This window comes from Furipterus horrens, unplaced genomic scaffold (genome assembly GCF_987537825.1).
Source record: "Furipterus horrens unplaced genomic scaffold, mFurHor1.1.pri manual_scaffold_9, whole genome shotgun sequence".
Classification (NCBI taxonomy): Eukaryota; Metazoa; Chordata; class Mammalia; order Chiroptera; family Furipteridae; genus Furipterus; species Furipterus horrens.
Genome location: NW_028327179.1, coordinates 72,445,159 through 72,459,085, shown reverse-complemented (window position 1 = coordinate 72,459,085; position 13,927 = coordinate 72,445,159). Strand labels below are relative to the sequence as shown.

General features: G+C 36.4%; 1 protein-coding gene and 1 non-coding gene across 2 annotated transcripts in view; one reads left to right on the top strand and one right to left on the bottom strand.

The window, feature by feature from the left end:
- CTTNBP2 (cortactin binding protein 2) overlaps window positions 1-13,927 on the top strand; it is a 206,203-nt gene that overhangs the window by 175,465 nt on the left and 16,811 nt on the right. The window contains 5 exon segments of the mRNA XM_090287406.1: window positions 896-1,048; window positions 1,186-1,373; window positions 7,876-8,054; window positions 10,395-10,600; window positions 10,959-11,144. Of these exon segments, the coding sequence (XP_090143532.1) occupies window positions 896-1,048; window positions 1,186-1,373; window positions 7,876-8,054; window positions 10,395-10,600; window positions 10,959-11,144 (912 nt within the window).
- On the bottom strand, window positions 6,420-6,522 carry LOC150001916 (U6 spliceosomal RNA). Its single transcript, XR_016513196.1, has one exon. It is a non-coding gene; the product is annotated as a U6 spliceosomal RNA (small nuclear RNA).

The following is a 13,927-nucleotide window of genomic DNA, read 5'->3' as shown; positions in this document are numbered from 1 at the left end:
ATTTGAGGTTCATATTCAATTAAGTCTCCCTATCTTTAGTGGGAGGAGCACTAAAAACTCAGAAGTCCGAGTTTTTAGTCCTTGTTACCACTGTTCTAGTCACATCATAGTAACATCTCTGAGACCTGTAAAATGAAAAGAAGGGTCTGATTATCTCTCTGAGGTCCAGTCTCCATAATTTTATGAATATTTTATTATATATGTGCAATTTAAAGGTCATATAAGGAGTTTTGACCTTTTGTATTGTGAAATTTACATCTATAAAATACATACTATCTACATATTTACAGATCAATGAATAATTTATAATAAAATAGCCACTTAACTACTGGTCAGACGAAGTAATAATATTTCCAGCTTCTAAAATGTGCCCGCAGGCCACTGTCTATGTTCACAAACCCTTCCTTCTGTAGGTAACCATTAGTCTGTCTTGTGATATCATTTCTTTGCTTTTATTGCCTATGTGTTAACATTTAAATTATATATGTAGTGTTGCCCATGTTTGAATTTAACATGATGAAATCATATTGTATATGTCTTTTTGTAATTGGTGCCTTACTTGATTGTGACAATCCTTCATGTTTTTACTTGTGGCTATTTGTTCACTTTCATATTCATTGCATGAATATATTCCTATTTATTTATCCATTCCATGGTTGGTGGACAGTTGAGTTGATTCTGTTTGGGATCTATTGTGGAGCCAGTAGTATTGGATGATTATGTGTGTGTATCTTCAGCTGTATTAAATAATGCCAAGCTGTTTGCCAGAATCCTGTACTCACCTCAGCAATTGAAGAGCATTCTCATTATGTCACATCTTTGCTAACACTTTATATTTTCAGACTTTGTAATTTTTGTCAATTCATATAGATTGTTGTTTCATTTCTGACCACAGCTTGTTTGATCCCAGTGAAACAATCACCTGTTAATAAGAAAATCATCATCATTCTAGAGAATTTGGAAAAATCTTCCTTGTCTGAGTTATTGGGGGACTTCTTGGCACCTCTGGAAAATCGCAGCATGGAAAGTCCCTGTACTTTTCAAAAAGGTAATGACTGTGGTGAGACAAGACCATGCTGAGATCATTCTACTCTTTTGGTCCTCAGAGTACATGCTATACTTCCATGTTCTTCTTTCTTTGACTTATGTTAATTTGCATTTGTCCCATAACATGGCTTATTTTAGGAAATGGAACATCGGAATGTTACTACTTTCATGAGAACTGCTTTCTGATGGGCACCATTGCCAAGGCCTGCCTCCAGGGCTCCGACTTGTTGGTGCAGCAGCATTTCCGCTGGGTGCAGCTGCGGTGGGACAGTGAGCCCATGCAGGGCCTGCTGCAGAGGTCCTTAAGGAGGAAAGTTGTGAATAAGGTAAACAGCCCACAGCTGCAGCCTATTTTTGGAAGAGATTTGGTGTCAGGAAACCTGGATTTAGTTCTACCATTTCCTAACCGAGTGGCCTCGGACAAGTGCAATATTTGAAAATTCAATGTTAAATAAGATAACACATAAAAAGATAAAACCCATAATAGTTTCTGGACTATATTAAGCTATTTAAAAAGCTAATAGGTTTTACATTATTAACTATCCTCAACGAGTCTCACCAAGTACTAAATGCTGTAGAAGACTAGATGGGAAAATTAATCACTCTTCTTAAAGAGAAGCCACTGCTACCATGGGACCTTCAGAACACTATCCATCTGCTCAAACTACTTTTAATATATGACTGTTAAACTGGCTATAGTAATATTAAAAGGTCACATGAAAAATTAGAATTTTCTATCTTTTGACACATTTTCTCTTTTAAAATAATTTATTTATTATTATTATTATTTTTTTTTTTTGGTTTTTCAATTACAGTTGTCCCCTTTTCCCCTAATTTCTCTCCCCCACCCAACCCACCCCCTCTCCCGCAATCATATCCCTCCCCGTTGTCCATGTCCATGAGTCTTTTATACAGGCTCTTTAAAATAATTTTTATTTTTCAATTACAGTTGACCCAACAATAATACATTAATTTCAGATATACAACATAGACACTTATAAAACTTAGTAATTGATTACCCCATTAAATCTAGTACCCACCTGGCACCATACATAGTTATTACAATATCATTGACTATGTTCCCTGTGTGGTACTTTACATCCCAGTGACTATTTTGTAACCACCAATTTGTACTTCTAAATCCCTTCCACTTCTTACTTATCCTATCTGGCAACCATCAAAATGTTCTCTGTATCTATGAGTCTGTTTCAGTTTTGCTTGTTTGTGTACTTTGTTTTTTTAGAATCTACATGTAAGTGAAATCATACGACATTTGTCTTTCTCTGACTTGTGTCACTTAGCATAACACCATGTGAGCCCATCAAAGTTGCTGTAGATGGCATGATTTGATTCTTTTTTATGCCTGTGTCATATTACACTGTACATACGTACCACTTCTTCTTTATGCATTTATCCATTAATGGACACCTACATTGTTTCCATATCTTGGCTATTAAAATAATGCTTCAATAAGCATATGGATGCATATGTCTTTTCAAATTAGTGTTTTGGATTTCTCTGGAAAAATACCCAGAAGTGGAATCACTAGGTCCTTTGTCTCTTATTATAGCCTTCATTTTAAAACCTATTTTGTATGGTATAATAAGTATTGCTACCCCAGCTTTTTGTTTGTTTGTTGCCATTTTCATGAAATACTTTTTTCCATCCCTTTACTTTCAGTCTATGTCTGTTCTTCCATATCAAGTGAGTCTCTAGGCAACATATGTAAGAGCCTTATTATGTTATTCATTCAGCCACCATATGTCTTTTTAATTGGCACATTTAATCCATTTATATTTAATGTAATTATTGATAAATATGTAATTATTACCATTTTATTATTCATGTATTTTTATCTTTTTTTTCTTTAGGAGTCCCTTTAACATTTCTTATATTACTGGTTTTGTGGTGATGAGCTTCTTTAGCATTTTCTTGTCTGGGAAGCCCTTTATTCAGTCTTCAACTCTAAATTATAGCTTTGCTGGGTAGAGTAATCTTGGTTGTAAGGACCTGCTATTCATCACTTTGAATATTTCATACCAATCCCTTCTGGCCTGCAGAGTTTCTGTTGAGAAATCAGCTGACACTCATGGGAGCTCTCTTGTAAATAACCAACTACTTTTTTTGTTGCTCTTTTTAAGATTATCTCTTTGTCTTTAAACTTTAGCATTTTAATTATGATATGTTTTGGTGTGGGCCTCTTTGGGTTCATTATGTTTGTAACTGTAATTCCTGGGCTTGTATTTCATTCACCAGGTTAGGGAAGTTTCTCATCATTATTTTTCAAATAGGTTTTCAATCCCTTTGTCTCTCTTTCCCTTCTGATACCCTTGTAATGTGAATGTTATTATGCTTGAAGTTGTCTTAGAGACCCTTTAAACTATCCTTATTTTTTAAGGTTTTTTTTTTTTTTGGTGTTCTGAATTGTTTTTTTTCTGCTACCTTCTCTTGCAAATTGCTGATTCAATCCTCTGCTTCATCTAATCTACTGCTGATACCCTCTAATGTATTCTTCAGTTATTGTGTTCTTCATGTCTGATTAGTTCTTTTTTTATGTTCCTATGTCCATGTTTATGTTTCCTGTCTCTTTGTTGATGTTCTCACTTAGTCACTGAGTATCCTTATAACCAGTGTTTTGAACTCTGTCTTAATAGATTGCTTATCTCTATTTTTTTTTAAGTTCTTTTTCTGGAATTTTGTTCTGTTCTTTCATTTGGGACATGTTTCTTTGTATCCTCATTTTTGCTGCCTCTCTGTGTTTGTTTCTATGGATTGGGTAGATCTTCTATGTCTCTCGATCTTGGTAGAGTGGCCCTCTGTAGTAGGTGTCATGTGGGGCCCAGTGTCATAGTCACCCTGGTACCCTGAGCTGGGTGCTCCACGTGTGTTCCTAGTGTAGATTGTGTATGTGCTCCTGTTGTAATTGAGCCTTGATTGCTGTTTTCACATTGTTGAAAGGGACTGACACTTAGGATAATTGGTAGTGAGCACAGAGGAGGAGCTATTATGCAGGAGCTGACCTTACAGAGCAGGGTTTTCTTCAGTAGGGATCTGGTGTCTGCTTAATCTGGTCTTTGGATGTGTCATTTGTGGAGGTGGTTGTGGTGCTCTGATGTGGTCTCTAGTTGGCCACCTGGCGTGTTAGTTCTGGAGCCTCTTTGGAGGAGCTCTGGTTCAGGCCAAGGTCAGCTGCTGCTTGTGCCCTTCCCCAGAGCCACTTGGTATGAGTTATGAGGTGATTCGAAAATGGTTACCACTTGTTCTGCAGGTGCCTGGGAGAGGCTAAGCTGTGAACTGAGACTGGTTACCACTAATGCTGGACTGGGGATTGCTTAATGAAAGGGATGAGGCATGTCGAGGCCAGATGAGACTTGTTTGGGATTTGTGAACTTTTCAGAGATTTTAGGAAAGACCAGAGGATGACCCAAGACAAGTCGCTTATATGGAAAAGCCATTGGAAATTGCTTGGGTGGGTTGGGGGTCTCTGGGAATCACCAAGGAGGGAGAACGGTGTTAGCCATACTGATGGGGACTCAGATAAGCCACGTGCTTTCACATGCAGGGAGGGGGCTCAGCAAAGGAACAATGGCCTCTACTAGCATTCTGTCTGGAAGAAAGCTGCCCCTCCAACCCTTGTGCTAAAGCCTGACAATTCAGTTCCTCCTTGTATGTCACTGGTACCTTTTGAGGTTCTGCCCTAGCACTCGAACTTAGAGTGAGTCAGTCTGTCAGCAGATAAGTCCATGTGTGAGCAGTTTAAGAGGAGCACCTTAGACTCTAGCTACCCTTTGTCTCAGCCACAATCCCCACTGGTTTTCACAGCTAGAAGTCATGAGGACTTCTCTTTATAACACTGGAACCCAGGGTTGGGGAGTCTAGTGTATGCCTGGGACCCCTCACTCCTCAGGAGGGGACCTCCACAGCTGACATATCCCTGCGAATTTTATCTACCTATTCTGCGTCTCCACCCCTCCTACCAATCTCAATGTGGCTTCTTCTGTATATGCTTCTTAAAGGAGTTCTGTTCAGCCAATCTTTAGGCATTCTGAATGGTGGTGGTTCTGCAGTTTAATTGTAGTTTGGATTTGGTCATGGAAGGAGGCGAGTACATTTACCTTCTCTGCCATCTTGACCAGAAACCTCTTTTCACACATTTTCAAGAATAAAAATAACTTTTAGTGATTTTTCTGAATATTATAATAAATGTTCTATAGTCTCCCAAATCTAGCACATTACTATTTAATTTAATAATCTTAAGTTCAGTCAGTAGCTGAATGTTAAGGTGGATTTGAAATAAAAGCCTGATTTAGCATGCTTTTAAAAAATTTATTCATGTACAATGGGACCATTTGGATCAGCACAGTATTTTAAGCTGTATATCACACAATAGCCCACCACTAGCTACTTCACAAAAAGAGGCATTTTCCCCTCACCATAACCAAATGTCATAAGGTAGGGTTTGCTGGCATCGGCTCAGCACCTCACAATGTCAGGTGCCAGGTCCAAGGGAATCTGTTGACCTCTGCCTTCAATATTGCAGGATGTCTATGTACTCACACAAACATGTTCAAAAGCAGGAAGCAGGGTACTGTGGTGGGTTTAAAGTTTTGTCAGTCTCCTCAGGGAATAAAGCATCTTTTTCTAAAACTCCCAGAAGCATTATACTTCCCTTAATGTTTCATTAACCAGAATTGGTTTCAAGCCCACCCCTTCAGTCCAGACTATCCTGGACCTACCTTTCTTAGATCAAAGCTCTCCATTGTATCTGTTGTGTTATATAGAGGATGTGAAAGGGCATGCATTTGTGGGTGTGGGGGTCAGAGGAGGTGGGTGGAGGGAAAAGTGTGGGGTGGGAATGCCTTTGGTAATTGAGTGAACAGTGCCTGCCACTAGTGATTTGAATTAATATCTGGAATTCTTAATTTAATCAGAGAAATCTTTTAACCCAACTTATGTTAAAGTCAGTTGCTTGGTCATAAATATATACTTTTGACCAAAGCACAGCCCTTGTATGACCTCAACCTGTAGCCAAAAATGTGAGGTAAAGATCATGAAAGGTTTTTAGCTTTTCAAATTACTGATACTTCTATTAACTCATCATTATTAATATTTCCTTGCCAAAAAATCACACAAATAACCACAAGATACCAGTTTTTTATCTTAAAGACTTTATTTATTTTAGAGCAGTTTCAGGTTTACAATAAAATTGAGAGGAAGGTAGAGAAATTTCTTATATACAGCTTCTTACATAAATGGCCTACCTCATTATCAACATCACTCACCAGAGTGGTACTTTTTTTTTTTTTTTTTTTTTTTTTTTTATCAAGGATGAACACTTTAATAACCCAAAGCCTGTAGTTTACCTAAGGTGGGGAAATATGGAATGCTTCAAAGTTTGTGTCATCCTTGCACAGGGGTCATGCTAATCTTTGAAAGGTGCTAGTTTTGCTCTATAGATGTGGCACTGTTTCACATAAAATGTGCCTCCACTCTTCCCGGTCCTGCTAACTGGTAAGCATACTTCGAAAAGAATGATTTTACTTATTTTGAGAGGAAAGTTCCAAGCTTCAAGTTGTCCTCTATTCTCCATTGTGTTTGAGAATCGGAGTTCTTCGCAAAACAGAAAGGGCAGAAAAGGGTAACTCCTTTCATTTACCAAGAGTCACTTCAAGTAGGTTAACAAAATGATTTCTGGGCTAAGTGTACAAGGGGAACGAATGACTTCAGCAAAACATCAGAAGTCTTGTAACTGCAGGACAGAACCAAATTTTGGGGGGTACTTAGTAGCCCACTGGCACTTGATCACAATTTCTTCTTTCAGTTTCTTTAAGGGATACAAATAAATAAATCTTTCAAGACAATATCAGGCTTCCAACTAGTATTTTTTAAAATATACTTTTATTAGTAGAAAATAAATATTGAACCATCCACCATTAATTATTAATACATAATCTTATTCTTGCTGGAAGAATATCAGAGAAAGTAACAGAAATATGACTGCTCCTCTTTTTAAGAGGTGGGAGATTATAACGGGTCCCAAAGCCTCTTGTAACACAATAATATTTTAACAGAGCTGCTACTATTACTGAGCCACTTTTTCATTTTTACTTGGCCAATTTATATCCTTTTATGCAGGACATACCAATATTCACAGATTATCCCCAGTCTTAATACCATAATTACTGGTAAAGCAAAGATTTATGTGAATCTTTTCTCATAAAATACTAAACTAATTGCTATATCTGACTTCTACATAATTGAGGGATGTTTCTCCTAATACTAAATTCTAAAAAAAAAAAAAAAAAAGCAAAAACAAAAGAACAAATTTCTTTGTATCAGCAGAACTCTGTTTGTTTTCAGGAAGTTAGCATTTTAGCTAGGGAAATTAAATCAATACAGGTTAACATGCCACAGACCAAATGTACCATGTGGATCTCATCACCCAAAATACACAAATATTTAATGTCATTTTTTATTTCATTAACCCAGAATTCCTTTTACAGCCCTATGAGGTCCTTTATGTACATGTGAATAATGATTTCTTCCAGAATTGATGTTTAAGAATTCATCCAAGATTTCTCCTTAGCCTACTTATTGCTCCATTGTGTCTGAACCTTTTCATTCCACATAAGGAGCTACATGTCTGTATTCTTTAACATGAGATATTATCCCTCCTTCAACTATCCCAGGTGAATATAAATCAGGTTCAGCTACATTTTTGCTTTGTAGTTTTAAATGTTTATGTTTTTAATTTTGAACTGTTAAAAGCAAAAGGGAGAGAACCACTGTTCTAAATCAAACCCTCATGTTCCACCTCTCTGTCTCTAGCTCAGAGGTCAGGTGCCCTCTTCCTGCAACCCCATGTGCAAGACAGTCGACTGGGCCCTGGCTGTCTGGCGCCAGCTCAACTCCTGCCTGGCCCACTTGGGCACACCTGAAGCACTTCTTGGGCCAAAGTATTTCCTGTCTTGTCCTGTAGTCCCAGGACATGCCCAACTGACAGTGAAGTAAGTGTCATTTCTCTTTATTTGCCCTTTTAAAGTAGAGCCATAGCCAGTTGGGGTTTTCTGAGAGTGAAAATGCTGATAGATACCTCCTGTCATCAACATGTAGTATCAGAGGAAAACCATGACTTTTCTGTTGGGTAACTCTTGAGGAAACCATTTTTTACTAAGAACTAGATAGCAGTTTTCCTCTTTTACAAAACTCTCATCAATATCATGTGTGACTGGCTGGGAAGTGTTTCCTGGGAAGGTCGTGTGAGAAATTTGGTCAAGTATCCTATAACCAAAACCAAAACCTTATATTCTATTGATGAATTAAAATGTTCCTCCTGTATTAGTGAGACTTATGTACTTACCATTCATTTCTTTGTAGCAGCTTATGAAAATAGACATATAAACAATACAATTAATGAAATGGAAAATCAGGAAGAAATTGAAAAGTAGAAAAAAATTGTCACTATCCAGCTTACTGAGGGTTCTGTGATTAGCTATAAGCTTTGATTTTGCAATTTCTGGCATCCAGGAAAGAAATCAATTTTGGAAAGCAGGATGCAAATACTATTATCTTCTTTATTATAAGACAAATTGTCAGTTTAATTACAGCTGATTGCAGGCAGGGAGGAAGAATCACTGTGTTAAAATATACACAGCATTCTCTTGCTAAAGAGCAGAAACACATTTATGCTTATAATTATGTCCTTTTAAAATCAATATTACAATTAAATTAAGCCTTTAAACATGTAGACTCTCAAGATTCTTAGGATCCAATTTTGGCCTTTCCTGTCAGGAACATAGTCATTGTAAAGAACTGTAGAGACTCTGAGATTTGTACTCTATTTGCAAGCTAACAAGTTCAGGGTGCTGGGTCAGAGGTCAGGGACTTCACCACTCATGTTATGGCTCCAGCTTGGGCTTCACATTTCATTGGTTCATCTAGCTCCTCACATCTCCCTGAGTGACACTCAGTGACCCCGATGGATACTGGCTTTGCATCAAAAGCTGCAAAATTCTGAGCTTGGGAATCCCCAGCTTCTAAACAGGTTGCTGTCAGATCTGCCCACCCTTTGCCCTGGGAGGAGACTTACCTTCATTATCCAGGTCAGGAAACAAACCTGCCCTCTGCTAGAGAGAGATACTGGCTCTATCTCTAAGGCTATATGTTATCCTAATAACCTTGAAAAGCTAGTCTGGAACAAAACCTGACACAATAAGCAGATGTGTCATGGAGAACTGTCTCCCAACAGCTATATTAAGGAACTGCTCTTTTTTAAAAAACAAAAGTTATCATCTTTATCCCTTTAGCGTTTACAGAGTAACTGTGCAAGTTTGACTCACATGGTAGAATGCCAGTTTTTTTCTATATTCTCTATTGTAGTTTCTTTTTCCTTCCCTTGAATTACTTATCACTATACAGTAACAAAGAAGCTTATAATAGATAAATTCTTGATACATGGTTAAGTTTTAATAGTCTTAAAAGACTACCTAACAGTTTTGAAAACTTTCCTATTCTGGGAGATGTGGTTTTGTCTCTATAACCTTAATCACATTCACTGTTTTTTTAATGCTACAATAAAATTATTTTTTGAAGGAATTTCATTGATATTGTGTACTCTGAACTTGAGCTTAAGTTTCACTGCTACAGTTATTAATGCAAAGGTCAACCTGAGACTGTTTGACCTGTCCCCTCTCTGCAGGACCAAGGCCACCCAAGTGCAGACACTGAGCCCTTGTCTTGGGACAAGGTTTAATTTGCCAGTGATTCTTAGATATATCCCAATTTCAGAAATATTAAAATATGTGTGTCTTATTAAGGAAATAAAGTAAATTAGTGTAAGCTATTTAAACACGGACTTTCAGGAAGTCTTTTTTCCAGACTTTAACTGTCTGTATTTTACCTTTCTGTGTCTTTTAAAATTTTTTTATTAAGTTTATTGAGAAGAGTTTGGTTAATAAAAGTATACAGGTTTCAAGGGTACAATTCTATAATACATCATCTGTATATTGCATTGTGTGTTTACCACCCAGAGTGAAATCTCTTTCATTTACTTTATTCATGCATTCATCTAACATACACTCAAGCATTGATTTCTGCTCTCAAGGATCTTACAAAGTAAAAGGAGAGGAATGTGTAAATGGTTTCATTTGAAATACATTGTATTTTTGAGGCAAAGTCAAATTACTTTGGGGTTGGATAGTTAACACTTGTTCCAGAACTACTTGGAAAAGATAGCATATCTTTAGAAACACTTATATTTTTTCTATGGTCTTCAAACTGTACTTTGTAGACACATGTATAATTCCTGAGAGACCTGGTCCTTACTGTGTCTGCCCCTCTCTTGCAAGGTGGATGTGTAAGCTATGGAATGCTGTCATTGCTCCCAGAGTTCAAGAAGCAATATTGGCAAGATCCTCTGTGAAAAGACAACCTGGCCTTGTGCAAACAGCTGCTAAAAAGCATGCTAGCCATCAACAGCAGGCTTTGGTTAAAGCTGCTCTCAGTATCTTGCTCAATAAAGCTGTTCTGCATGGCTGTCCCCTCCAGAGAGCAGGTGAGTTCATGCTGGGAGGTGAGGAAATATGCACTCTTATGTAAAACTTGTTTAAATTTGTTATTAGGGAGCTCTGATTTTTCTCTTTGTATCTAGATAAATTATTTCAGCATTAATGAACATTTCACACCATTGCTCCAGAACTGTCTTTCTATTTTGTAATTACTGGCTAATGTTTATATTTGAGACCTCCAAGTAAAGTGTGCTGGTTCACAAAATCCCTGCTTGGGTATTAAGCAGGTCCATGATTTTGAAGAGTCTCTTTCTTTGAGAATTGGAAATGTGCGTTTTGCATGACTCTATGAAACTGCATTATCACTGCCTTTCTTTTGACAAGACATGATTTGTGTTGTTTCAGAGCTGGACCAGCATACAGCTGATTTCAAAGGAGGACGTTTCCCTTTATTCATAGTTTCAGGTTACAACAGTTGCAACAAGAAGAAAGGAGAGAGTGGTGCCTGGAGAAAGGTGAGCACCAGTCCTCGCAAGAAGTCTGGCTGTTTCTCTTCACCCACCTGGAACAAGCCGATCCTGAGTGAGAAAGGTAAGGGGACCTAGAGGCACCTGGGCACTTGAGATCTAGTTTCTGACCGCAAATGTGCCTTTCTTTTATTTTTTTCACTATACATTCAACAAAATTCTGAGTATCTCAAAGCACATTTTCATGGAATAAAAGTATGTAGTGGGTACACTTCCAAAAATATATGGGAGCTCCCTAATTGGAAATAATTTTTCATACTAGAATTCTGATATGAAATTTATCTTTACCATGTTAATGGTCTTTTTAAAATTAATTTGATATTTGTGATGTCCACAATTAAATTTTTGTAATTCAATAATTGCACTTTGGCATATTTCTTTCCTTTTATGTGTCATCCTTAAACGAGCCTTAAATATCTAAAAGTATGTATACAGACATATTTGATATCAGTTAAGGCTTTTATAAGTCAATCTGTTTTATGTATTTCTTTATCATATATAATGTGTACCATTTGCCAGGTACTATTTTAGGCAATGGAAATAGAGCACTAAAAACAACAAAAATTCCTATCCTCATAGAGTTTACATTCTAATAAATCATTAAACGGAATATATAATGGGATGTCATTTATAAAAAAGAAATACATAAGTTTTCATTGTAACAAAGGATATAATACATCTGTCTTTGATGTTAGACCTATTTCTTTTGGTTTTGATAATCAGATAATCAATAATTATACAAATTATAAATGTCCTTCCTAAAGGAAATCTATATTTGAGTAAGAAAGAAAAGATGTTCCAACCTCATATGCATGGTGGGTTTTTGATATAAGTGGTTAATTTTAGGTCTTGAGGAACCACCTCCAACTATTGTTTTGTGTCATTATATGCCAACTGTACAGCAGTGGGGTTGCTAAATAGGAGAACATGATGCCTGAAATTTAAAACATAAAACATTCTGTTCATTAATATAGTTTCACACTTTAGCTTGTATTTTGTTGATTTTTAATAAAATTTTAGTATGGTTTTTTAACATATTAATTCATGCTAGAATTTTGTAATTACCTCAAGTGTGTGTTAGGAAATTATGACTTCCTTCCTTCCTTCCTTTCTCTTTCTACCTTCCTTTCTTCCTTTCTTTCCTTCTTTAAAAAAATTTGTTTAGTTTTCAATTAGTTGACATTCAATATTACATTAGTTTCAAGTGTACAGCATAGTGGTTAAACATTTGTATAACTTACAAAGTGATCCACTCAGTAAGTCCAGTACCCAGCTGGCACTGTACATAGTTATTACAATATTATTGACTATATTCCAAATGCTGTACTTTACCTCCCTGTGGAAAACAAATGAGATTTATAATGTTTTCTCAGATATTATGTTATGTGAAAATTTTAAGATAAGATAAATTAACTGATGATCCAGTAGACCAAGGGTTTATTTATTAGGACCACAGCTATACCCATTCATTTATATATTACCATTTTTCTCCAGTTTTTACAGAGATATAATTGACACATACCATTGTATAATTTAAACTGTACAACATAATGATTTGATATATATGTATATATATGTATATATGTATATATGTGTGTGTGTGTGTATGTGTGTATATATCTATATATGCAAAATGATTATTATAAGTTTAGTCAACATCTATCACTTCACATAGTTACAATTTTTTTGTAATGAGAATTTTTAAGATCTACTCTCTTAGCAACTTTAATTTATATGATACAGTATTATTAACTGTAGTCATCATGTTATACATTACATGCCCAGGACTTGACTTATCTTATAAGTGGAAGTTTGTACATTTTAGTCAGCTTTACCCAATTTCTCCACCCGTACCCCAGACTCTGGTAATCACAATGTTTCTATGAGTTTGGATTTTTGAGACTCTGCACATAAGTGAGACTATACAGTATTTGTCCCTCTCCATCTATCTGACTTACTCCATTCAGCACAATGCCCTCAAGGTCAGAAATGGCAGAATGTCCTTCTTTTATGTCCAAATAGTATTTCTTTATATGTATATATCAATAGTATTCCATTTTATATATGTTTTATATATGTAATATTTTCTTTATCCATTCATCTCTTGATGGGAACTTAGGTTGTTTCCATGTCTTGGCTATAGTAAATAATGCTGCAGTAAACATGGGGGTGAAAATATCTCTCTGGAATATGATTTCATTTTCTTCAGTTACATACCCAGACTTGGGATTGGTGGATCATGTATAGTTCTATATTTGTTATCTCATCTTTCTTTCCCTTAATTTTTATTGTTGACACTATTGCAGATATCTTCATTTTCCCACCTTGCTTCCCTCCTCCCAGCCCCCACTTCCCCTTCCCTCTGGCCATCACCAAAATGTCATCTGTGTCCTTAGGGTGTACATATATGTTATTTGGCTAATCCCTTTACCTTCTTTCATCCAGTGCCCCCTCCCTACCACCCTTCAGAAAATTGTCAGTCTGTTCCATGCATCCATGCCTCTGTTTCTAATATTTTGTTAGCCATTTTACTTTGTTCATTAGACTCCACCTGTAAATGTGATCATATGTTATTTGTCTTTCTCTGACTGGCTTATTTCACTTAGCATAATAATCTCCAGATCTATCCATGCTGTTGCAAAAGATAAGATTTCCTTCTTTTACAGCCATATAGGATTCCATTGTGCAATTGTGCCACAGCTTTTTTATCTGCTCATCTGCTGGTGGGCACTCAGGCTGTTTTCATATCTTGGCTGTTGTAAATAATGCTGCTGTGAACACAAAAGTGCATATATTCTTTCAAACGGGTGTTTTGAAATTTTTAGGATATATCCCCAGAAGTGGTAT